The 25,500-nt window shown below is 46.0% G+C and overlaps 3 protein-coding genes across 6 annotated transcripts in view; all 3 read right to left on the minus strand.

Annotated features, from left to right (window-relative positions):
- LOC106742538 (protein numb) overlaps window positions 1–13,097 on the minus strand; it is a 58,641-nt gene extending 45,544 nt beyond the window's left edge. Inside the window, exon 1 of the mRNA XM_014615590.1 lies at window positions 12,668–13,097. The gene's annotated coding sequence lies outside the window, so the exon portion shown is untranslated. The remainder of the gene's footprint in view (window positions 1–12,667) is intronic.
- A 752-nt stretch (window positions 13,098–13,849) lies between these two features.
- On the minus strand, window positions 13,850–16,717 carry LOC106742539 (cytoplasmic dynein 2 light intermediate chain 1). Of its 2 annotated transcripts, none has more exons than XM_014615591.1 (7): window positions 16,447–16,542; window positions 16,169–16,286; window positions 15,995–16,096; window positions 15,119–15,445; window positions 14,803–14,960; window positions 14,409–14,652; window positions 13,850–14,275 (listed from the first exon to the last, which is right to left on the minus strand). In XM_014615591.1, the coding sequence occupies exons 1-7, from the start codon at window positions 16,461–16,463 to the stop codon at window positions 14,204–14,206; spliced, it is 1,038 nt and encodes a 345-aa protein (XP_014471077.1). In that variant the 5' UTR covers window positions 16,464–16,542; the 3' UTR covers window positions 13,850–14,203. The 2 variants fall into 2 exon arrangements, with proteins under 2 accessions (XP_014471077.1, XP_014471078.1); XM_014615592.1 differs by lacking the exon at window positions 16,447–16,542 and adding an exon at window positions 16,646–16,717 and having other exon boundaries at window positions 13,851–14,275.
- On the minus strand, window positions 16,576–24,924 carry LOC106742537 (vacuolar protein sorting-associated protein 54). Of its 3 annotated transcripts, XR_001374279.1 has the most exons (14): window positions 24,436–24,924; window positions 23,784–24,162; window positions 23,409–23,511; window positions 23,067–23,230; window positions 22,586–22,785; window positions 22,309–22,494; window positions 21,943–22,069; window positions 21,573–21,827; window positions 20,600–21,028; window positions 20,153–20,433; window positions 19,852–20,069; window positions 19,176–19,392; window positions 18,762–19,079; window positions 16,576–18,602 (listed from the first exon to the last, which is right to left on the minus strand). XR_001374279.1 is itself a non-coding variant. In XM_014615586.1 (13 exons), the coding sequence occupies exons 1-13, from the start codon at window positions 24,531–24,533 to the stop codon at window positions 18,818–18,820; spliced, it is 2,919 nt and encodes a 972-aa protein (XP_014471072.1). In that variant the 5' UTR covers window positions 24,534–24,924; the 3' UTR covers window positions 16,576–18,817. The 3 variants fall into 3 exon arrangements, 2 of the variants coding, with proteins under 2 accessions (XP_014471072.1, XP_014471073.1); XM_014615586.1 differs by having other exon boundaries at window positions 16,576–19,079; XM_014615587.1 differs by having other exon boundaries at window positions 16,576–19,079; window positions 20,600–20,838; window positions 21,512–21,827.
- Window positions 24,925–25,500: the final 576 nt, after the last annotated feature.

Genomic DNA, 25,500 nt, shown 5'->3' on the forward strand with positions numbered 1-25,500 from the left:
CCTACAATTCGACTTTTAGTTCCTGCCAGGTCTTAACTTCTCGAGATTGTAACGTTTTTTTAACGTTATTTCTTACCAATCGTCGTATTATGTGTGAACGATTCTTATTCGCTCTCTTTTGTCGGCGGATTCGCGGTGACGCAAAATATTGCGACGTTTCTCCGCGTTCCGGAGTCCTCGATTCCGAGGGAGATGGTATCCTTGTTGCGCGTCTCCCGATACTTTCACGCGATCCCTTTTCAACGTGAACGATAAACGGTTCGCCGAAAATTCGTATCGCGCGATTTACCAGGAGGCGAGTTTGTCAGGAAACGTACCTCCACGAGCGCGTCACAGATCGTGGTCGTGTTTTAATTGCAGGGATAAATAAATAAGCTCGGTTGAAAGCTGCGACGCAACGGAGGAAACAGCGAGGAGACGAACGAAAATGCGACATATTCGATGTTCTGTAAATATTTACGAACTCAGGGCTCCTTACATTAACAGAAGAGAGTTTATTTACCTCTTACAGAGAGGATGACGACGTACATGGAGAGATCCTTTCGTTTCCTTACACGGTATCCGCAGCAGTTATTTTAACGAAACGCGAAACTCCCACGTTATTTCTCTTCCTTCCGTCTCTTTATCTTTCTCTGTTTCCTTTCCTTCTTTTTCGGCTACCGTAAGCAGAACACGTGCTGATCGCTATTTATAGTTAGATGTTTTAAGTGCGGTAACGCGATCGCACTGAGAATAAAAAGCGGTTGATTCGACAACAAAACCGTCGGTCACCCTCGTTCAAAGAATGTTACGTCCATTGAACAAATTACGCGTCGGCGCAACAATGCGTTACGTTCATATACGTTCCCGACCAAATCGCAATCGTTGAATCAACTAATAACTCGTCACAGAACTTACATAATTTACTCAATGGACTAAACGTTGCGCTTGAATAACATCGTGCACATTTGAGCAGAATTCCGCTGATTAAACTGCATTTCTTCTCAGTGCGCGCGTGTTATTCCCGACGGTTTGTTATTCGCGATGACGTAAAGGTGCGCGCCGTGAAACCGTCGCGGAGGAGTAACACCGCGAGCGTGAAGCTGCCGAAAGAGTCGGTAGAAAATACGACTGCTTAAAGACGATCCTCCTCCCGGCGGTTCGACACGACAAGATCGAGTTTCCTCGGGAAAGCTTCTCGAGTTGCCAGACGGCGCCGCAACGGCAGAAGCCGCTGTTTGCAGCCCCGAGCGTCGCGCAATTTCGCTCGCACGTCTAATGAAACTTTCTCGATCATCGCGAGAAGAACGGTCCCGTCGGGAAGGAGAAAGATTCGAAAGGGGGAAGTTTTCGTCTCTCGATTCGCGCTGGAAATTTGCCGCCCGCTGTTGCGCGACGCCGCGGCGTTCGCGAGCGGATTGCCCGCGGAGCTGTCACGACGCGAACGACGTGCGCGTCCGAGTTGTTTCGACGAAAATATTCGACCCGTTCTGAGCATCCGACACTTTGCAAAATATCGCAATGAAGCGATATATCCGACGATATGACGACGGGAAGCGCGTGCGACTTCGCCCCGTTCGAATGCGGTCGTCAGGAGGCGCTCACTCGCTCCGCTCATACTGCTACTGCCGGACGCCGTTGGATGTCAGCAGCGGCCGGGCCAATTTCGAAACCTCCAGCGGGGAAAACGGGGCCGTCTAACGTGAATCATGACCGTCGAATTAATTCAAACGTACCCGTCGACCGGATCGATATGATGCAAAAGAGGAAGCACGGGTGACCTTGCGATAATCCGCGAAGCGGACACCGTCGTCGTCGCGCACTCGGCGAACGCAACGAGCCGTGAGTCTTTCTTGCCGGGTAATGCCTCGCTTTCCAGCGAGTTCATCGCGCACCCGGCCGGCCTTCGTGCGAATGAATCTGCTTAGTGGACGGCCGAAGGTGGCCAAGTGTTTTCATTATACGCTCCTTCGCGATGCGCGCGCGCGCGCGCCGTTACTGCGTAACACCCGGTGCGGAGACAGCGGTGAATTTACGTAATACCGGATCGGGAGCCAACAAGGTCAGTGCTTCGTGAAACACTTTTGCGCCATTCGTCAAACGCCGCCGGTCGTCATAAAGAAAAGAAGTGACGTTCTGCTCTCTGTGCTTCTTTCTCTCTCTCCCTCTCTCTCTCTTTCGAGCTAAACCGAAAGACGCGTGCCAAGACACAGCTTCTTCATCGGCTCTTCCTGCCTGCGCGCCATAAATTCACGGATAAAGGCGTTCCCATTGTATCGCGGCATTTTCCGTAGAAATCCGCGGCGTACGGAGAGCTCCGCCGGCCTCCTCGTCGTGTCACCCGGTCGATATCGAGGATCAAACTCGAATCGCTCGCGCACTCGTCGCAGGTCGAGCCTGTTTTGTCGGAGCCGCGCGGAATATTCGATGCATTTTAAATGCGCGTGTCGATACGCGTCCGCATTCGTCTCCGCGCGGTACGTCAGAACGTGTCGCGTCAGAAGCCACGTCGAGCTTTAGAACCCGCTGCGCTAAGATATGGCGATCCGCCCGTGGAAAAAGGATAACGCCTTCATTATCCGAGCGCGAAATATCCGACTCTCGGAGGATTCTCGGAGGAAAGCGCTCGTCGTTGAAGCCGGAGAAATCGACAACTCATGTGACGCACTGCTCCGTGTATATTTATCAGCCGTCACGTCATGTCGATTTATCGTTAATTCGATAAACCTGCGTGTGAGATACTCCGGGCTGTCCGCAAGAGAGAGAGAGAGAGAGAGAGAAGCGTGTATTATTATACTATGGCACGCCTTCTAAGGATTAAAAAGTAATAGCATACAAAATAAATTGCGTAACGCTATTAGTAATACAATGAGGCCGAATAAGTCGGCTAAAAATATAGTAAGCATGCAATAGTGAGATAATGAAACACAGTAAGTAGAAATACGAGTATATAGGTTAGTAATACACCGATAAGAAGAAAAGTTGAGTATTTTGTGTACAGCAGTGAGGTGAAGAAACAAAGTAAATAAAATTAATAAATAACACCAGCTATATTAAGGAAATTGTAGGTGGGAGAGTAAATTTACATAGAAGAGAGGTGAGCAATACTTAACCCTTTGCACTCGAGGGCTCCGGAGCGGAGCCATTTAAAATATCTCTTCAAACTCAAATACAAATAGCAAGAGCGGAATATCCTATACACAATAGTTTTCACGATTTGTCTTTGTCCTTATGTTATGAACTGAAAGTTATTTGCATTGTCTCCATAGCGGAGCCCTCGAGTTTGAAGACAAATTGTGCCCTCGAGTGCAAAGGGTTAATAGTAACTTCTAGTAGTTACATAGAGTAAGAAAAAAGTTAACTGACAAAATGGTTCCGATACGATTTACCGGGGATTTTACAGAAAAGAAATGATTGTTATTGAGATTATTGTTGAGAAATTATTGAAAGAGACAGAGAGAGAGAGAGAGGCGAAAGGTTAAGGCCGTCATTCAGGCGGTTCAGTTTCCGTCACGCTCTTGCGATTAGGCAGCGATATTAGAACGCTTCTCGCTACATAAACGCGCGAGCATGTAAACACTTGAGCACGAATGAACGGTAGTAGCGCGTATACGGTACGGTATCGACGTACACGGTACGTCGTCCTGGAGAAGTCCGTTATTTTCCGCGAGACTCGGGTGACGAAGGGTGCGAGAAAGGCGCGGAAGGATGCTTTGCCCGCCTCTCCGTGAAAACGATAACGAAGTCAATGGAAAAGACTCGCGAGCGAGCATCGTTGTACGCCCGCGACACGTGCAGTCCCGCCATGCCTGGAGCCCACGTGAGACGTTTACGAGTTTACGCTTCCTCGCGCTCGCGTCGGTCATTCGAACACCTTCGAACAATGGCTCCGGCGAACGCGTCCGCCGCCGCGAAAGCGGCCGAAGAAAAATCGCGATCTCTCCGATGAAAATATTATATTCCCCGTTTAGATCTGACTGCCGCGGAGCTTGCGTCCATTCACTAGCCGGTGCCGTTTCCTAGCGAGACATTGATACCGACCGCGGCCCGCGCCTGCATTGCAACGCGCCGCGGAGAACCGCGCGCGCGCCTTTTGCCGCGGTGAGGTGTACGGAACACGACCGCAAAATAAATATCACGTGTAAACGGAGATACTGCATCGCGTCGCGGCCGACGTGGCTCTGGAATTATAACGCGAGCGCACCGTCCGGTGCGCCTACCGATACACCGTTTCGAAGAGCTAACGAGAGAAAGAGAGAGAGAGAGAGGAGAAGAGAGGGGGTCTCTCCAACGCGAAGAATCGTGTTCTGTTTTCCACTTAACCACCGGTATCAGGCCTCGTCAACGTGCAAATAAGCGACTTTACGACCGGTGCGAAGAAAAAATGTATTAACTCAGCTAAACCGGACTAGTCAGGTTCTTTCGGGCGGAATGAGAAAAAAGAATGGAAAAAAAGAAAATGAGAACTTAATGACGCGGCGAAGACATAATTATCATCGGCGATCGGAACGCGTGTGGCAAAAGCGAACGAAGCACGGAATATTCGTTATCTTCGGAATCTTCTAAACCAGAGAAATTCTCAAAGTATGGGTCCGAATTCGGTAGTGGGTCGTGAAAAAATTTGGCAGACCCCGCGCTAAACAATGGAGCCGCTCGCACTCGCCGTCGCAATTGCGGAGGAAGCTGGCCGTTGCCGCCAAAATCATCTTGAATTATTTTCGAAATGAAAGATAAGCGTTTTTTTATCGTTGCTAAAAAGGCGGCACGACTAACAGCGTGTTCTCTTCTGTTCGTATGTTATTTAGATGCTTAATAATGAGGGCATACATTTCCTCCGCCGTTATCAGCGTATTTTCGTTCTTGTGACACCGTATCTGCGTACCTGTGTGATATCATTGTATCTTTTTGATCGGAAGCATCGCCTCGACGATGACGTCGGAAGATAACGACGTGATAAGTGTGCGAATGAATAAAATACGAACGATAAAGCGCCTCCAGATCGAACACGTCGATTTCGGCGCCGCGTAAAACGAGCGCTTTCCAAAATTCCATAAATCCCCACAGTTTTCGTCGAATTGGCGTTTCCCGCGAAACCCCGCGCGTTTCAGACAACAAATTAGCGACGAGAGTACAAACTTTCATTTCTAGAAACAGGAATTGGAGTTGTGCGACGAGTTACGCTACACGCGATTGTCGTAACTGTCGCATAAATATTGACTGTTGACAGGAATGAGACACGTTGTCGACGACACAGCCGGTAGAAGTCGATGCTGACGATGTCGATGACGATAGTCGAATTCAAATCACTCCGATCTCGCCGACCGGATAATATTCGAACTTAAATTACAGAGAGGAGGGAGTGCCCGCGCGTAAATGTAAACCTGAGACACACCGAGGAAGGGCTCCAGCCATGCGTATAGCGATTTCGTACGGAACATCGCAAAGTGCTGCTACGTATCACCCGTCATCACGCTCTGTTTCATTCGGAGATTTCTTGTCATACTATCGTCGAGAAAGAGAATGAGAGAGAGAGAGAGAAGCACATTTATTTTGTGTGTGTGCGCTTTATCGTTAGCAAAGCTAATCGAGTGTCACGTGAGTAATGTGAAACGTACAGGCGGACACGATCCTAGACAAACGTACGAGCATCGTGCGGCTAAGCTTTCTTTCCGCGTTCCAAATAAATTCGCTTCGCTTATGTAGGATTGTACTCTTCGAGAAAGGGTGTCGCGAAATTGATGTGAAACCTGCCAGTCGTGGGAAAGACGCGCCGGCGGACTGTTTAAAACAAATCTCGGCAGCACGGCAGCAGCTTGGACGGACGATGTAATCCTGCGATTTAATCCCTGCGAGAGCTGCGAACTCACAACCACGTTTCTTTGAACGAACGCGGCGCGCTCCCCTGAGCCCTTCGAGGGCACGCTTCACGCTCTTCGGCTCTCGCCTAGGACAACGAACCAATTGTTCGTGGCGTAACGAGCGTTTGCTTCGTTATGGAACATAATTGTGCCGGTCGCCACGTGCCGGAACGTGCCTTCGTTCGCGCGGAGAACGCCGGCGCACCGTCGATTCGTATGCAAAAACGCGTCGAAATAATCGACATCGGTATTGGACAATCTCGGGCTCTCCTTTCGCAGTCTCGTTATGTAAAAATCACCGGTTCGATGGAATGTAATTTTCTAGTAAAAAAGAAAAGAGGAGGGGGAGAGAGAGAGAGAGAGAGAGAGAAAATGAGAGAGATACGCACGTTCAATGGCGAACGTAATTTTTCCGTAAAAATGCACGCGAGACGACGCGCGACAAATTCAACGAGCTAATTCGAACATCGGGGGTAATTAAATCTTCGCTCGCGCAACAGCCCTGTGAATAACGTGGCATTAAAAAAATGAACAGTGCATAAATATCGCAAATTTAAATTTACGAACGGGGGCGAAATGTTAAGGTATTCTTATAGTACATACGCCGCAACACCGTAACACACATACACACACAGTGATGTCGACACGCTATTTCCGGCGAGACATTCTCGCACCGCTAACGTTCCTCCGCTTCTGCGGCGAGTTATCATCTAGCGTCGCCGGAGAGATATCGCGATGACGTTCGCCACGAGGAAAGTCGGATCGGGAGGAACTTAATCGGGCAGGAACGCGCGCACGAAAGCTAACGCGATAAAGAGGAGGGCAACCTTGGACGACGCGGCGTAAGAACGCCGGTTAACTTGCGAACGCGGCGGCAGATAACGCCCTTCCTCGCTACCATCTTCGGTCAGATCCGGAGAACCTTCCTTTCGTAACCATCGCAAGCAGTTCCCTTCCCTCACCGCGACTCTCGTCCGAGAGGAAGAAATGCGCACATCTATCCTCCCGGTGGCGCGTGGGAGGACATCTTGCTTAATGACACGGCGAGACTCGGCTTCAGACGAAGGCGCACGTACTCTCTCACAATCCTGCGGTGCATGCAAATGCATCATTTCCCGGTAGGCGCGTGTAATAAGCGCGTCATAGAAAGTGTCGCGTGATCGCGGATATTCGTGCGATAAGCGCGCGGATATTACGGAGGAGAAATTTCAGTACGAGGTCCGCCGGTGTACGTGGGTAAATTGAGTTATGCCATGAGTTTTCAACGACGATGCTTAAGTCCGTGTTAATAGCCGTTATTTGAAACTTGTCTCGCGTGAGATGTATATTCGGATCTGAATTTCTCAGTCAGATCTTACGATATGTACGATATAGACGTGTTACATCTGCGATCGCTCGACGGAAAGTCGCTCAGCTGAAAAATTCATGTTCCAATTCTGTATTTAAGATCAGAGTATCTCACTTCTCTCTGAAGTGTGTTTTATCAGTAAGAAGCAGTCGACGGTCATTAGTGGCCGGAGTTATAAGCATAGCACTGCAAATCGGTAAAATTTCGCTGCGGAAGTCTGTTAATAGCAATAACTGTTTCCGTTGGAGAAATCTAACTGCGGAAACAGCAGAAATCTAACTGCAGAAACAGTAAAAGGGTGACTTATTATATCTTTTTTACTCACTTTATCACACTCTTAAGGTATTGTCGGTGATTTTGCCTGAAATATTCTTCTGTTTAATTGACTTAATTTATATCGTATTTGAAAAACACACTTATCCTGACAGAACTCGAGAACCCGAAACCTTTGGCTCTTAAGTCTGCCATACGAATTACGCCAAACACGACATGATTGAATGTATGATATATACGCAGAAAAATGTAGTTTTAAATCAATGACAAATATTTTCATATATAAGTAAGAATGTTATAATGTTCTTAGAAAATTTTTAGTCTTGAATTAAGTGCAAGTAATACATCAATATAAATGCAATCAAGACTAAAAATCTTATAAGAAAATTATAACACTTTTATTTATATATGAGAATATATATTCTTGATTTAGACTACTTTTTTCCCGCATGTATATATATTTCTGCTACGGGACGCGTAACAGTGATTCGCAATGAATCTTTCAATAGCCGAAATCAGTGAAAATTAGATTAGGGAAAAGAGCTGAGTGGAAGTTTCCACTAAAAATGAGTGGATACTCACATTATCGGAATACTGTTTCGCTGATTCAATTAGTGACATTTTCACTGATTCTACCAAAGAGAGAACAGAATATCTCATTTGGGACTAGTTTTAAATAACGATTACTGATACGGGCCTCGTTATAGTCGTAAAATTGTTGAGAAAGAGGAAGCATTTATTCAATAATTAACACAATTTCATCAAACGCTAACTATTAATTTCCCGCGGTTATAGACTCACTCCATTGTCCCGCTTGGCCGCAAGTCTCACGCGCAATTACCCAGCGCGATTTTCGTTTGAAGCGGGACGATAATAGGGCGGAATTTCGGGCTTGTCGGTGACACTCTGTTATTTAGTATTACGGCAAGGGTTAATAATTGTGGCCAGGGCATGTGGAAAGAGCCGATGTCCAGGCAAATACCGCATTGGCGTGCGACCTGGTAGCCTGGTCCCGTCAGGTACGTATCCACGTTTCCCCCTTGTGTCCGCACTTTCCATGTGGTGAGCCTCGCACATTTGTTGACTTCGACCCTCACACGGACGTGGCTGCACGCTCATAATCGCGCACCGGCGCACGGTTCCACCTGCGATCGATAGTCGGCAGGAGAACCGAAACGACTCCTGGTCTCGCAGCGATATACGCGCGGCTAATTTGACGTCACGGCGGCGGAGCAATCTCCGTCGAGGAATCTTAAATTCACGGGGATCACCGGAGTCCTTCGTGGACCTAGCGAAAGGGGGACAAGGACACGAATCGAGACGTGAGAAGCAGCAGACGGATTCGTTTTGCGCCGTTATGCCACGAATCCGTTCGGACTTTAATTCTACGGCCGCTTCGTGATTTAATTCAAACCACAACTGAAAACTACCCGATCGAACGGACGAATTCGTAATTAATTTCGTACATCTAATTAATTGCCGATCGAAATCCGCGACGTTCAAGGGTGATTGGATATTCCCATCGAAAGATCATCAATGAACGAGTCTAAATCGTATATAAATGCATTGCGAAATTGTTTTGCTTGTAAAAGTCCTCTATTATCCTTGTACATGGTTCCTACACATACACACACACACACACACACATACATAGACAGTCGGCAAATTAAAAGTTGCAACAATTGTTTTCGATGAGTTTTGCAACGCATCTTGTATCCAGGAGGAAAACGTATCTCCTGAGAATTACTAAAAACAAATTCTCCTAATGGACACGGGATGCGTTTCAAAAACTTATAAAAAAAAAATGTTTGCTGCAACCTTTTCGTGACTGACTATACGTTCAACGTTACGCATAGCTCGCGCATTTAACAATCACCTGAGGAACGCTTCCGATATAATCGGAATTCTTTGGAAAGCGAAAGGAGAGCGCGTTGAAACGAAAGTCGCTGCGGGATATCTCGATTTTAAAAGGGGCTTAGAGGTAGAAGTTGCCGCGCGTCGGAACGTTGGCGCTTTCAGATAGGAATTAAAAGTATACTCGGCGACACGAAGAGCCGCACGGCGGGATCAAGGTCGACGGGACTGACCGCGAAGTTTTGCGGCTGTGTAAAAATCGACGGCTAAAAACGAGGAGGAGGAAACGAGGCGGAGATGCGCGAGGAGATCGTCCGTCGTGTCCTCGTGAAAATGTAAAATATCCCGACGGGAACTCAACCCATCCCGGAATGAAAGATCGTCCGGCGCAGAGGGCAGGCGCGGGTTCAAGATCGGATCGCCCATTGAAAGCGGCGGTCGATACGATCGCGCGCACTATTCCGCTCGATGACTCTCCGGAGCCCGAACAAAGTCGATCGAGTTGTTGTCGAAAGGTTAATCGCGAATTATACGGAGAGTGCGGCATTAAGAGTGACCTCGGGCTGTGTGCCGCATACAAAACCGTGCGGCTTCGGTGTGCCACGGTGACGCACGATGGTGAAAACACGTCGTTAGCGGCGATTTTCATCATTAAAGTAGTGTCCCGATACTTAGCGACGTAATGATCACGCAGAGAGTGGACTTCAGGCACGATCTGGACTTCGCCACGGCTAGTACGACTTACTTTGCATTTACAGACGTCTTCGATGCGGGGTATTGTCTACCAGAAGGAATGAAATTGTCGCTCAACTGATGCTTTACCGCCCGGAAGCCTATTGACAAGCTTTTGAAAAGTCATGACTGTGAAATTAGACTGTGAAGTCAGAAGTAGAAATTTATTCTGTACTATCTACAGAATGCTAACACTTTTTCTTACCGGTAGCTGAAGTGCTAATGTAACGAAGGCTGTCTGCGCGAATAATTGTTTAACGTTCCGTCGAGGGATTTAACGTTTGACTGCCCGTGCGAGAAATGGCGATCGCCGTTCCTCGGACTGTCACTTTCGAATAACCCACTTGCGAATAACAGCGATCGCACGGTTTTTTAGGGGAGCGGATCGAACTGCGTACGACGGTTCCACGAATCGATCAAGGCGCGTTGTTCGAAATAATTAATGAAGGCGTCCGACGTGCACGCGTCGCGACGCGCCTCGTGGACGCGACGAAAGGCGAGGACTGCGTGATCGTGAGGAGGTGTCTGCGTCCGAAATCGTAACGACAGACACGCAACTGTGTGCCCGTATCTCTACGTGATCCCGACACGTTCGCGTAAACATCAAGAGACGGTTGTATTTTTATACCCATCCGCGCGAAGTCACGAAACCCGCTCGTTACGGGAAACGATGATTACCGTGACGAATGCGAGTTTGTGTCTACTGTAATCACAGAAATGGGCGCGGAGCGGGAGATAATTTTCTTAAGCCGTTCTCGTACGATCCTGCTATTCGGAAGGAGAGAATTCGCGAAGAATATCGCGAATAGGCGAGAAGGAGAGAGAGAGAGAGAGTGCATGAGTTGTCAGATAAACGCGTGCGGAGACGAGCGGCGATCAGCCAGCATCAAGATGTCGACAGGTGATACATATCTCTTCATACAGGCTGTCAAATGTTATCGCGAACTTGTCGCGAACTTGACTGACCTAGCGATAATGGCACTTTCATGACGAATGGAAAAAGATCGAAAATTCTTGCATTTATAAAAGGTGTCTCCTACGCTAGCACGTTCCTAGAACTCAATCGAGCGGCGGCTCGATCAATAATCGCCGGAACTAAAAGTTAAAAATTAAGAAGACGGCGTGCAACTTGCCGCTTGATTTAGCCCTGGCAGACGAGGCGTGACGTTATATTTAAAACCTGCTTCGAACGTCGTTAAGAAGTCTTGGTATGGTTCGAGACGCGAGAACTGTCTTCGAAACTTTTCGTTCGCGTCCTCATCGGCGTCCAATCAGGATTCACGAAAAAAAAAAGGAAACAATAACATTAAGAGTCTAATGTTATCTACTAAACGCGATATACGTCGCTCGTTGATTACACTATCTGCTTTAAGCTCTTTGCGAAATGATACCAGCGATAATTGAGGAGCCCCAATTATGCACGCAATTAATGCCAAGCGTGATGCCAATTCAACTGTCACAGAGGTCGTTTTCAAGGTTCGCAAAAGCATCGTCCGATTTTTCTACAGCAAGTCATGACGACGAAAAACCACACTGAGATTTTAGGCAGCTTTCAGACATTAACATTTTAGACGTGTCAGGACAAAAGTTAATGCTGTCAATTTCGACTGTAAAATGTATATTAATTACTTAATGTATATTATTTAAAATATATATTTTCTCATTTGCGAAAGAATTTTTTCTCAACGTCAAAACATGTAAGGTAACATGTGCCAATGCCTGGAGACGTACCTAACTCCGGACTTTCTTGTTGTTTTCGACTTTAAATACGAATATTCAATACGAATATTCAAGCTTCCGACACAGAATATATTACACATATATCGAATATACGCAAATGATTGTGGTTTAACAATTAAACGTTCACACTTAAAGGCCAAAACAAGAAGAATGTTCGCAGTACGTCAGGTACGTGGCCAGACATTGACACCTCTACCTTGATAACGTCGGAAATGATTTACATTCGGTTCGTGAAAGGCTCGGATAGCCGGAAGGTGAAAATTGACAGCACTAAACGAAATGCGATCCCGCAGGGTCGCCATCCCGAGGAACTCCTGCGTCAACGTCGGTCGGAGGACACGCGGAAGGGAGGATCCAGCCGGCGATCGAAACGAAATTCACGGGGAATGCGGAGGTAATGGCGAGGCGGGCGCGATCTCGCGCGCGGTCGCCGCGTGTATTGCATGAATCTCGCGTGCACGCGCGCTCAAATGTCATTGATCGGCGCACGCGGCACTGGATCGCACGCGAGATTCGAGAGTCGTGCGCGGAGGAGGAAGTCGCGGGTGCGTGAGAGGCAGCGCGCGCGAGATACCTGTCCCGCGGAGGGCGCGTTCATACCGGAATCGATAACGGCGAGGAGGGTAGCGCGAGGCGAAGAGGGCAGAGGATGCGACCCGATGACGACGATCGCGATGCGCGTCGCAGGTAAATGGGTCGCCCGATGCGAAGCGCACGAGAGCGCGCGCGCGCGCGCGCGTCCTTCGTGTTCCCGGCTACGATTTTCGCTTCGTTCGCCGATGAGAGAGAATCGTTCAACACTCCGCAACGAATCACGCTGCGTCATCGTCTCTCTTTTTCTCTCTGTCATGTCGAGGAAGGTGCTGCTTGTCTCACGACTCACCTGCGTACACCTGCGCGCCCGCCGGTTCTCCGTAAACGGCGTCCAAAATTCGCGGCCACGATTCGGTCCGCGACACTCGCGGACTGTCAAAGCGTGCGGTGCGCGCGGATAAGGGTGGGAAAGGGGGGCGGTGATAAGGGAAATAAAGAAGAGCGGGAAGGAGAGCGCGAGACCGACGGACGGAAGAAGGAAACTTTGCGGAGAAAGGAGAGAGAGACACGCACACACTCACTCAGGTAGCGGGGGGTGGGGGGGGAAGAGAGTCGCGGGCGAAATACGGAACGCGTGAGGTGTCGTCTCTCGCGAGAGAGAGTCTCTGATAAGAGAGCCTGCTCTTGTCACGGGAACGCGACGAGAGCCCGAGGAGAGCACACGGCACGCGCGGCTCTCTATCGCGGCGGCATTTTCACTGAGGAAACGGCGGCGAGGGAGCGAGAGAGCTCTTCGCGGCGAGACCCCCCCCAGTCGGAGCCCCGTTTTCGTAAACGCTCCTTCTCTCTGCGTATCGGGAGCGACCGGAGCGGCAGACACGCATGCGCTTCCATTCGCGATGGGTGAACGCGCGCGCGCCTCTTATCACGACGGTGCGGGGGTGCAGGTCGCAACCATTCTCCTATCGGCTGTCGCGTGTGGGCGAGAAAGAGAGACGTGGCTTCTCCGTGGGAAGAAAAGGGAGATCGCGCGAGCGCGCCAGGAGCGGACCCGGTTCCTCGGACACCCCGGGCTTGTTGATTACTCGTGGGAGGGGTTTTTTTTTTTGCGATAACGCTCGGGTAAAATTACAATGGGAAGCCGATTTGTGAAAAGTGGGATTTTGAAATAGAAATAACTGTGTGTGAAGAAAATAGCGATCCAGACGGTTTACAAAAGAAAACCCACAATCTGCAGTATTGTATTTTCATTTTTAGTAAATTTTCTTCTTGGTGATATGGTGACATATTATTATCCTTATATTTTCCGCCGCCATTTGGTTATGATCAAATGTATCTCAGAGCACGATCAAGTATTACAAAGCACCAGTGCGCTTTCTTTAACACATTGCCGTCATCCTTAAAGTAAGGTATTACAAATCCTTCCTTATCAGCTTACCTCACTCAGGAAGCTGAGCTAGCGAAGGGTCTTTCTTTCTCCCCGTCTCTTTTTATTCTGCTCTCTAATCTCTATATTTGCCGTAGGGTGGAATGTAATACGGCTTCTTGGTACGACGAAGAAAGAACCACGAGAGGAAATTACAAAGTCGCCTGTGGATGTGGATTTTAACGAAAATGGCCCGAATAATTTGCCGTAGCGAAGAGTTTATTACGTATATATTCTATGTACATTTTCTCCGCTGTATTCCTTTCAACATTTAATGAGACTTATGCGCCACTTTAACGGGATAATCGCGCTCGACCTGTCCTTTGTTTTAATTTCACGTATTATCGCTCACAACGAATCGACCTGTCAAACTGCGGCGGTTTTTCGCCCCTGTTCTTTCAAGAATTCTCCTTTTAAGAATACAACAAACACGTGTCGAAAAATGCGAGAATGCACCTTCTAGAACGGATCGGGCACAGGAATTTTCGGCATGCGGCCCTCCATCATGTCGTTCAGCAGCACGCTGCTCTCCTGAAGAGGAAAGGGTCCTTTCAGTTTCGATGTATCGTTTAAAGCTAATCGACGCTTCCACTAATCGCTCGTGAATTAACTAAAATTCATTAACACAATCGAACAACGTGTAACGAATAAAGAAAATAATTACCTCTTCCCGCTGCGTCCTCAGCCTGTCGATGATCGGTTCGTTGAAGTTGGGGTCGTTGCTGGGGTCCTCCAGAGTGCCCTCGTCGCTCTTCGACACTTGCGGCATGCGGGACACGTAGATCTGCTTGACGGTGTCTAAAATAGCCGACGGTCTCGTTTGGGGGAATTGCAAATCGATCCGTCCGAATGAATCCGCGCCCGCCGGCATCATCAATGGCTTCTCATAATCGGTGCATTTTTCCTCCCTTGCGTTTCATTGAACGTGCAGACACAATGCAGAAATTTATAGCGCTTATAATTCACGAGGGATCTCATATAGGCGAGCTCGATAAGCGTTAGGACCCGCTGTAAACCATGCGCGCACGTCGCGCGCGAAATTTCACGGAAAGACTTACGTAAACGGCGAGCCGAATCCATAGTGAGACAATAGATCTTTAATTCGTCGCACGAGGACCTTGTCTTTGGATGAATAATAGTAAAGACTCGCGCCCAAGTTGTGAGCCATTGCCCTCAGTGTCTTGCCGATAAATTCCTTCTTACCCAAGTCGAATTCCTATCGCACGAATTAATACAGTGAGGAACGGGCGGGTCTCTGAAATTTATGCTACTCATTGCGCTGTAAATTGTAAAATGTTTACCATTCCCCGCAGGAGGTAGCTCCTGGTATATCCTATATATCAAGGCACACTGAACCCCGAAACATTAACATACCTTAAATTCATCGTATCGTCCGCCCACGATGCATATCTTCATCGGAACCGGATCGACTCCGCGTTCCACGTCCTTCTTCTTATCCGTTATCCTTCTTTCCCGCAATTTCTGGACAGTCTCCGCGTCGTAACTCATCTTCAGGCCGCTTCGTATCACGGAAATGGTCTCCTCGAAGGAAGCCCACAGCTCGCCCGGCCGTGATAAATCCAACATCATCAGTAACACAGTGTGATGAGGAGAATGCGTTAGCGTGGATCCCGTCATTGCGACCGACACCAAAGAAGAAGCCAAGTGACCCACTTCCCACACGTGCACTATATTCTTCACCTGCGGTAGCGCATTATTGCTATTTATAACTTTAATTCGATACCGGTTTAGCGAAAGCCTCGGGATAAAATGAACCGCACGACATTATGCCGTAATTACGTTCAATTAATTACACAGCCGTTGTCGCCGGATCGTTTCAAGAGCACGCGCAAATAAATCGCTTTTATAGGAAAGTTAGGACCATGATGTGCACAAAAACGTAAGCAATAAAACGGTAAGAAAACTGACCAGTCGCTGTAGATTAATTTTTCTTACGGTCGAAGAATAGCCGACTGTGATTGGTCAATTTACTTACTTCTTACGTCTTAGCTTTTATTTGCAACTTTGCTTTAAGATGTAAACCGTAAGCAAATTGACCAAACCACGGTCGATTATTTTTCTGATAAACGACTATGATTGGTCAATTTGCTTGTATCCTAAAGCAAGATTGTAGACAAGGGCTTACTGATTACGTTTTCTGTGTGCAGTGACCCTTACGGTCATCTCTGAATGAAACGTGAATTCTATAAATATGTCTCAGTCGATAAGCGAAGATCGCATATCACTTACTAGACTTTTCACAGTTTTACGGCCGAACGAATAATCCATTGCAATGGTCGGCTTCGGCCTTTCCTCCTTTTCGAGAAATCGATACACCATCGTTGTCTTACCCTAGAAACGCAATCGGAAACGCAAAGTGCAAGCAGCGAGAAGGCACGGTGCTCTCCTAATTTTGTCACTTACAACTCCCTTGCTGCCAAGGATAATAATGGACCGTTCGTGAGTCTCATTGGGATCGGTCTTTCGTCGGTGTTCTTCCTCGGTAGCGATTCGTAATGCAATCTCTCGCATAGACTCCTCACTATAAAATCAATTTCAGCATAATCGATTTGCACTTTGTGAAAAACTTCGTGAGATAATAGTCGCTGTGCGATAAAGACAGCACAATATAACGACTTATTTATAGAATTATATCTTTATTGAGGAATCGCGCGTCTACGTTTCTTTGGAAAATCACTCACTCGGCGATTATCACCATGAAATTAACGAAGCTGAATGATAAGAGATACTCTCTAGCAGGTTATACTCGGTCTATCACAGTAAACCTTCTAACCATTTTTAATACGTTATCAATGTATTCGGTGTATATTATCATAGTACATGATTTTTTTCCTCTTTACAAAGGTAACGAATTAATTATATACGCAATAAATTAATCACCGATTTTCCGCAGACATTCTCTCGGAGAGACGCGATACGTGTGAGACGCGTTGCAACAGAGGCTCGTGATCGTGTTCGCACCATTCTGTTCTTCTTCAGGTTATGGACATGTTTTACTCTTTGTTACCATGGCGACATGTGGGCGCCCATTCATACTATTTCCTGCCTGATCGTAGATCCGTGGATTACCGATAGGTACGAGTGGTCGACGAAAAATGCCGTACATTATGGAACATTCTGTCTTCGATGTAGCTGTTTGTGAAACAGGCACCGAGTGATAATCGTAATCGTTAATAATTATTGCAAGTTTCTGTTCTCATGACGCTTTTTTTAATGCCCAGTCTTACAAAGTTCGGTAGGCGATTATTAGGATGCTCTCGTTCAAATAAACAACATCACGCTATTCTCAGCTGCAAGTGTCGTTATTTCTTTTTATGTTAATGTTCATAATACATTATGCAAGATGGTATAAGATACAATAATTTATATCTAAAAATTAATAGTCTTTCTACACGTAACACGCAATTCTCAATTCTGTCTTTCATATGCGCGATGATCTAACGAGAGGTCGTCAGTCTTGGTAGAGTGAAATCCACGGAGGATATCTTTTGTAATAACAATCGGCTCCGAGCGCTTCCCCGCAGCTTCTCTTCCATAATGTGAAAAATGTGTTTCAGAGCCCTATTCTAATACGCTAAATACGTCTCCGCTGGATCACACGACGCATTACGCCCTAAATTCGCAAATTCGTTTATGAATTAAAGTACAATCGATTAGCGTACCCTCCTCTCGCAATATTATGTACAATTCGGACTAGATGAAGTCAGGAATGGAATGCACGGTACAATCCGCGATAAGACTCAAACGTTTCTCTAAATTTATATATGCGAGTGCGAGTGGTTTTCTCTCTCCTTCCTTGCTTCCTTTTTTTTTTCGCTCTGTCTTTAGAATATTAGATAAGATTTTTCATGATTACGAACACATTATCTTTCATATACAATCAATATCATTACCAATTGCACATAAGAATCGCATTAATATCAGTTATGAAGAATGGCAATTATACGTTCTTGCTTCCTGAAGAGATGACTCTTAGGACGGCGCAACGTGTACCTTTTCATCGCAATCTCATTCGCGCGAACATTCATCGTCGACTTCTACCTCGCTGCGTATTAATTATAATCGACACACGCATAATGAACAATCAAGATAGTCGTATTTGCCGTTTCTTGATTTATACATTGTGTCCTAAACAACTCAATTATCTGAAACTTTTCTCTTACGAAGAAAAAAGAGAAAGAAAATATCTTCTGAGGGAACGTACAACTATCTCGGAAATAGAAGTTCTGCACGCGTCTGTTAAATACGGTATCATACAAAAAAACTTACAAATCTGTACGTTTGGTCCTGCTACAACATCGTGTTACATCGAGATATCTGTAAGAGACGACGTTTCACTCGCAAGTAAACAAACGTGACGCTTCTCTCCGCCCGCAGCCTGTGTTAGAAAATAATACTTTCACAAAATACCTACGGACATCTCTACGATATAGTTCATGTATACTTCGTAGCAACACTTCGTTTGAACACTATGGTTAGCGAAAATACTCGAGAGATGGGTCATCCGATGTGTCCTAAAATTTGTCGGCCGTAACACCTCGAAAAAAATATGTCCGGTGGATCAAAAACAATTAAGCGATGTGATCAGTTAAGTAATGCAATCGACGTTGTCAGAATTAACGCGAGTTCAACAATAATCAGTGTTTGTAAAATTCCCTTTTTCATATAGATACTGAACATATTCTATCTCACAGAAACACACCACGCCTGCCGTCGATCACCTCACGTTCGATCGGACTAACGAAACTGCATTTCGCGATTTGTTAGCGTGTAGCACGTGTAACGTTCATCGACGACGATCACACGAGCGATCGCACCGTGAGGCGATGAAACTAATCTGGAAAAAAAAAAGAAATCATAAATTCAACCGCGAGCTACTCCCTGCGCGAAGTCTCGCCGTCGGAGACGATCGGACGATGGACGTGAATATCGTGGGTTTCGTGTTTCGGATGCGATGAGTAATACAAAGGAAGACGAGTGTTTACGGATTAGTCACCTTTTCCTATAGTACTTCATTGCTTCTATGATGCAGTATATCACTCGCTCTGCATGTTATCTAGTCCATATGTCGCTCATCCAATTGTCATTTAGCTCTTCGCTCGGTAGTACTTTTAGTTTCCTTAAGGCTTCCAGGTAGAACGTGAGCTCGGACGTGACCACGCCGTGCTGCGGCCCGCCGTTGTTCACGATGTTCATTTTCACCAGTTGCTCCCTAAGCTTCTCCTTGAAGGACGTATTCACCGTGCGGTAAAGCGATTGTACTTCGACAGTAGGCAAAATTCCGGAGACGGCTTCGTGAAGCTTCATTAGATAACTGTGAGCAGAGGATGAAAGGGGATTTGTTACAGAAGATGTCGTCGATCCTCGAGTAACCGATGACATCCTTCCTTCCTCGCAACATGTTATTTACCTAGAAATATTTCTGAAAGACTTCGATGGCACCGGCGGTCTCGCAGTCCACTTGGATATTTGGCCGCCTAATAAATTGTCCACGATGGTGAGAATCTTCCCCTCGATCTCTCGCACGTGCGCTCGAATATCCCTCTCAACGCTGTCCAATAAAGCCACCCCGCCGCTCATACCGGACGTGCCAATGAGTCCCCGGCTCGGATTTTGCTCCATCAGCGCTGCGTATTAAATGCGCAATAATATAATCGCGATTTAGAAATTAATTGCATTTAACACGAAATAAAACCGTCCGTGTCCAATTTATGTTCACATGGATTAAATAAAAGACAAGGTTCGTTGGATGCTCCGAAGCATCCCAAGACGAAATTTTGCTCCTGGTGTAAAATCAAGTTTACTTAATTTTACATTAAGTATTCGTTAAGTCAGATGGAGAAAACGGAAATAACTTTCCACTCGTAGTACCAAAGGGAGAACAATAGAAGGCTTAATGTAGAACTAAATAAATTTAATATAAAACTGAAATTTCGACTGGGGAAATTCCTCATCTCTCATTTGTAACAAAGAGCATAATAGAAGACCTTTGGAAAACAATGTAGAACTAAAATTTCGACTCGGGATTCTAGCTACATGATGATTTCGTTTTAGGAAAAAACGACGAAGTGGTAACATTGCGTTACCTTGGAAATGCGCCTTGACGAAGGGCATGAACCACAATATAAGCTTCAAACTTCGCGCCGCCAGCACGAGAATCGTACTTGTGATGGTCTTCAAGCCCGCGACTTGCATGGCGCCTGCTCCCAAAACCAGCTGACAACATCGCGAGTTATAATGTCTCAACAGTTCGGCCAATTGTCTTCCTATGGTCCCGGATAAGGCGACCAATTCACTACCGGTTCTGAAAGAGAGAGAGAGAGGGAGAGAGAAACGTTAAATTCGCCGCGAGGTTCGTGCCCGAGACTTCGTCCAATCTGTCCTCACCTGCAGTATTCGTGTATCATCTGTATCAGCATCAGAGCGGTGCAGACCACGGCGAATTTCTCGTCGCCGACGACGATAAAGTTCTCCACGCTGTCGCTCTTCGTGTCGTCCTCGCATGTGAAAATCTTCAGCGGGAAGCACTTTTTCTCGTATACATATGTCACCAACGACTGAAACTCCGAGGGCACATCGGCCTGCTTCCATCTCTCAGACTCCAGCAGCAGCGTCAGCTTGGTCTTCCGTTCATTGTGAAAACGCTGTACAAATTTGCTCGCTTGCGCCTGTAAGAGTATCGCCGCGAATCACGCACACCGACAACGGAGGGATGAATTTTTTTTTAATTATAGGGAAATAAAATGGGCCTTCAAGAGTCAAATCAGTGACGTCGCTGTAACAACCGCGATTTCACTCCTAAAAGCTCGTTCGATATGATGTCCTTATAATTACCTTAAACGCCGAGCGTAACGCCGTGCATTGCTTGCCGCAGAGTTTCTCGCAAGCGTGCGTAAATTCCTCGACCATATTGGCCAATTGGCAAACCTGAGCGGTGGTCGCTCTCTCGCTCAGCCAGGAGCCCTTATCGTTCCACGCTTGATACTCTTTGTCGTCGGACTTGTGACTCTGCGACGCGTCGCCGATAACTTTGTCCTTATCGTTGTGAAACTTATCCTTCTCATTCGTCCCCGCTGAAAGCAGATTCCCCATTCGCTCGTGGCAATAATCGCATACAGAAGTAATCATATCAGTGAGTTTGGTGGTTACTCGCGTATGCTCTTCTTGAGTTAGTAAGCGATCAGGTACTGATTCATCGAACGAGCCGTCGCATAAACGTCCCGCCGATAAGTCTGCAGTGTCTCTCATTACATCGTGAACTGCCTGAGAAGAATATACATTCATTATCATATATTGTATACACAGGGATGCGCTCTGTATCTGTCGAAAGTTTCCACTCGGAGAGAGGACGTTCAGTCGAGAGAAATGGCGGTTGATGGAGTTTCGATAATTTTTATACAAAAATCACGTAGCTTTGAACATTGATCTTGCGACATGACTGAGGAGCGACATTTTATATTTACCGTTGACCTCAAATAAATTGTTAATGTCTCAGTTTCTTTCTCTCTCTTTATTTCAAAAATGGACTGCTGAGGCATTCACAATATTAGAGACATAACGTTAAAAATTCAATATAATAACCACAGTAAAAAATGTTATCACGTAGATTTTATTAATCAACAAGACCTCGACTTTGCTGACAAGGTGAATGTGTTAGTTTAATATATTTGTGTACTTTTTAATACATTCCCCATGTTAAAGTAACACAAAATTTCAGCGAGCAGTTTTCAACAGAAACTTTTTTACCGTGAGTGATCCGTATCCAAAGAAAAAGAAGGAAGAAGTACAGACTTTCCAGATCGCGTACCTTAACTCGTAATAAAAGATACGTGAAGGACTGTATGGTACTGTGGAGTAAATTCAATCTCTCCGTCAAAGAGAGACCTCCGACTTCGAGGGCTGCCGCTTGTTGATCGCTGCAACAATCGCTCGCCGCCAGAGCCTCGATCACACGTTGCTTCGTTAACGCTCTTATCGTAGTCACAGCTTCCTCTTTGTACGTGTCCACGAATTGAAAGTGTTTCTGACGTAGCAGACCGGAAATGATGGACACCAGTTTATCCTGTTCGTTGAGGACGTACAAATGATCTCACTGGGAAGAGATGGTACGAAGGTTTGTTCGCTACGAACTAAGGGTAACAGGTGCGACGCGCGCAAAAATCGTGTGCGATACTTACGCCATCGAGAACGGTGTTCTCGCCGCCCAACGGTCTGTTCAAATCCGCCGTCGCGTATCTTTGAAACTCCGTCGACAGCATTTTGTCCACGAGCTTCTCCATTTCGGTCAATTGCGAGCTCAGGTGTCTGAATGTAACGTGAGCAAAAATTGTGTAAATACATATACAGAAAAAATAAGTAGTCTTAAAACAATAATAGATATTCTCATTTAAACCGTCTCGTACAATCTCTCATAAAATCTAAGAGGATTAAAATATTCTTACTTATATATATGAGAATATTTATCATTGATTTCTCGGATGAATTTTTTTTTTCCGTTTAATGTTCAATTCTGAATGATCTTTTCGGAATTTTCGGATATTTACCTAAAACTGTGAATTCCGTTCAGTTCCTGCAAGAGGATCTCTTGAGTCGTAGAAATGAGGTCCAATGCCGCGACGTAGTCCGGCGTGGATAACAATAATTGTATCATGGGTTGACTTTGATGCACGGTCGCCATAAGTTTCAACTTTTCTTGAACCAACAATCTGTTAGACCTAGCGCGTTCCAAGCTTCACAAAAGAAGGATCTTTATGTTTCCTTGAAATACTTAAACGCATGTTTTCGGAATGAATGATTTATATACGCTACTTACGAACTTACCGTAAAATTTCTAAAGAATCCTTGACTAGATGCTGATCGACTTGATGAATATTTTTCCTGAGGGCTTTTAGAACCGTGATAGTCTGAGTGAGTTGTTCCATGAGGGCATCGTGAGATGTCATCGCATGGAAGAAGGCTTGAGATTTGGACGCGACTTGCTCCGCTATTCGGACCTCCACGATATCCAAGTAGTGACTGAGCTGTGTATATATTTGAAGATTTATTTTAAGTAATATTAATTTTATGGCAATTCTTATAAAATGTTGAATATTAATAACCCATGTAGCGTTAGGTAAAGGAATTTTTTGTCACAGGTTCTTACGCACACTATCTCTCGTCGAGATGAAAAATGTTCAATTAAAAATCGTCTGCTATATATTCGTCAAATGAATATTTTTATAGCGTGACAAATAATTAGGTCGAGAAATACGACGTTACGAACAAGATCTAAATTCTGCTTCTTACGTTCTGTAGTTCGTACCTTCTCTTGCATTTGCTTCACGTGCATAACAATGTTGCATTCCTCAGCTAACAGACCGTCTTTCGCAAATGGAAACACAGCGTCAAAGTTGTCTTTTTGCGAAAGATCTAAACTCGGCACTAAGAAGATCTTTGGAATACTAGCTAAATCGAATTGCAGACGATCTGAAGCGAAAAATATGTTGCAGTTTTTAAATGATATCATGCGCTCTGTTCGATAACTCCGAATAAATAGAAAGAACAAACTTAGCTAAAGCGATAACAATGAGACATAAATAGAGATCTATCATTACTTTTTCTCGATTATCCCCTACATACGTCAAACATCGAGGAAAAGCATTACCTAGTGATTTCACTTTCCTAAGATTTGGAAAATTTTGAAGTAGCTCATTCGGAGTAGTTGGCCTATTCGCATTTGAGTTCATCCGCGAATGTTTCCGATATCTCTGGAAGAAGAAATGCAAAGTATGAGTCATCACACACTATCAGGGCAAACGTAAATACATAACGATATTCCGAGTTCTATATTAAGTCTATTTAGTTCAACATTAAGTCTTCTATCATGTTCTTTGATACTACTAATGGGAGATTATTTCCATTTCCTCCATTTGAAGATTTAATGCAGAACCAAATAGACTTAACATAAGACCAAAATTTCAACTCGGCATGTATCAAAGATATCCATCCATTGAGGAAGTACAACTACGTTGACAATTACCCTTGCAATCTTTTTCAAATACATTTCAAAATGCTGCATCGTGACCTCAGGCAGATACGGACTCTTTGGAATATCCACCTTCTCGATAAACCCATCTCCCCAGGTGCGAGTGAGGAAATTGCTCTGCTTTCCCTTGAAGGGATCGTTGAGAACAGCTGGTAGATTTTGCGCGGCTGAATACACCGTCCACGACGAGCCGGCCTCCGATAACTGGCCATTGCTTTTCCGTTGCTGCTGCATCGCTGCGTGCTTGGTGGCGTGTGCTATATAATCCTTGTCGGAAACACCTTCCACAGGAAGACTGGTGCACACTCCATTATAGCCATAGAGGCACACGAAGGACCCACCTTCTCTGGAACAATGTTGGTCTCTCAAATGCCTGAAACAATTTGCGAAACAGCGCACCGTCATACAACAATTAGAGACATCAATTAGAGCGATAAGTGCAGTGTGCTTCTTGTCCGTTCCTCTTTTTTTTTTTTTAATTCCATTTCGCCAATTGTTCGTTATCAAACCGACCGATGCGGAAGGCCGGGCCGACAATTTTGTAGCGTGACGCGAAAATTCGTCGACGACAGAGGGGAACGGGGTGCGCTCACGCGACGAAACGGAGCACGGTAGCCGGACAGACGTGTTAGACAGATGGACCCACCTAACGAAGTCTTGGATTTGCTTGAACGTCTGGTTAGCGCAGTGTTCGCATACCAGAATCATGGGCACCGTCTCGCAGCCTCTCGCGTTTTTCGCCATTGCCCGTACGTGTCACCTCTCAGCTCACCATTGTGACGTCGACGGGCGCGTTTCGGAGCACTGTTTCAGCCGCAGGTGCTCCCGTTCTCCCGGCTCGCGCGCACGACCACTTAGTTGGACCTTACACGTCTCCGCTAACAAATACACGTTTCACGAGGTGACACGTTCGCCAACTCAGAAACGAAACAGCCGGTATGGTCCGAGTTACCAACACCGTTCGGCGCTAATCGCTCGTCGAAAATTATTAATCGCTCGTAAAAAGTGCGTTCGAAACGCGCTCACGAGAGTGCGTCGTCGTGTTTCCAATGTGCCGCGTATTTTTGATGAATCATAACTTGGCTCGCGAATTACGAGCGATCTGCCCGAACCGTCCCTCCGAACGCGCGTCGCAACGTCACGCGCAACACTGAGCTGAACGTCGAAGCAGGTCATCAGGGAAGCAGGTAGCAGGATTTGCAGCTCGACTTGCGCTTTTCAGATGGCGCAGGAGTGAGAGAGCTCGCTGCTGTCACTTTCCGTTCTACATAGCATTGATTGCCCCTGCCTACAGCTCGCAGCAAAAGTTCTGGCCGGTCATTCGATACTCGCCTCGTCTTTCTGAGCGCCTTCTTATTTTTGCAACGAGAAATACAGATCAAGACACAGGTCGTTCATATTCTCCTTGAAATTTTATGCCGAGCCTCTGAAGACGAACTTGTAACGATTATTCTCTCTGCCCAAAGATGTCTGTAGAAATGATTACTGCCGATGAAGCAGGTAACAAGATTAACATTTAAAAACTGAAAGAAAGGAAGCTCTGCTCTCTCTTAAATCGAATCAGGGAAAATGTCACTGATTCAATCAATAAAACAGGGCTATATCGATCATTTACAAAGCATTTACTAATGTTCGATAGAAATAGCTCCACTTAACTTTTTCGTCTTATGCTTCGTTGATTTCGACCAGTGAAACATTCATTGGCATTACG

This window comes from Dinoponera quadriceps, unplaced genomic scaffold (genome assembly GCF_001313825.1).
Source record: "Dinoponera quadriceps isolate SergipeBrazil2010 unplaced genomic scaffold, ASM131382v1 scaffold113, whole genome shotgun sequence".
Lineage (NCBI taxonomy): Eukaryota > Metazoa > Arthropoda > Insecta > Hymenoptera > Formicidae > Dinoponera > Dinoponera quadriceps.

What these genes read in the sequence shown, in the direction of transcription:
- LOC106742537 (XM_014615586.1), bottom strand. Translation starts at nt 24,533, where the DNA reads ATGGCGAAAAACGCGAGAGGCTGCGAGACGGTGCCCATGATTCTGGTA. An exon ending in ATTTGAAAAAGATTGCAAGG is followed by an intron (nt 23,512 to 23,783) that starts GTAATTGTCAAC and finishes TTCTTCTTCCAG; the next exon opens with AGATATCGGAAACATTCGCG. An exon ending in AACGGAATTCACAGTTTTAG is followed by an intron (nt 22,070 to 22,308) that starts GTAAATATCCGA and finishes CGTTACATTCAG; the next exon opens with ACACCTGAGCTCGCAATTGA.
- LOC106742539 (XM_014615591.1), bottom strand. An exon ending in GGATTCGGCTCGCCGTTTAC is followed by an intron (nt 14,653 to 14,802) that starts GTAAGTCTTTCC and finishes ATGAAACGCAAG; the next exon opens with GGAGGAAAAATGCACCGATT. An exon ending in TGAGGACGCAGCGGGAAGAG is followed by an intron (nt 14,276 to 14,408) that starts GTAATTATTTTC and finishes TTTCCTCTTCAG; the next exon opens with GAGAGCAGCGTGCTGCTGAA.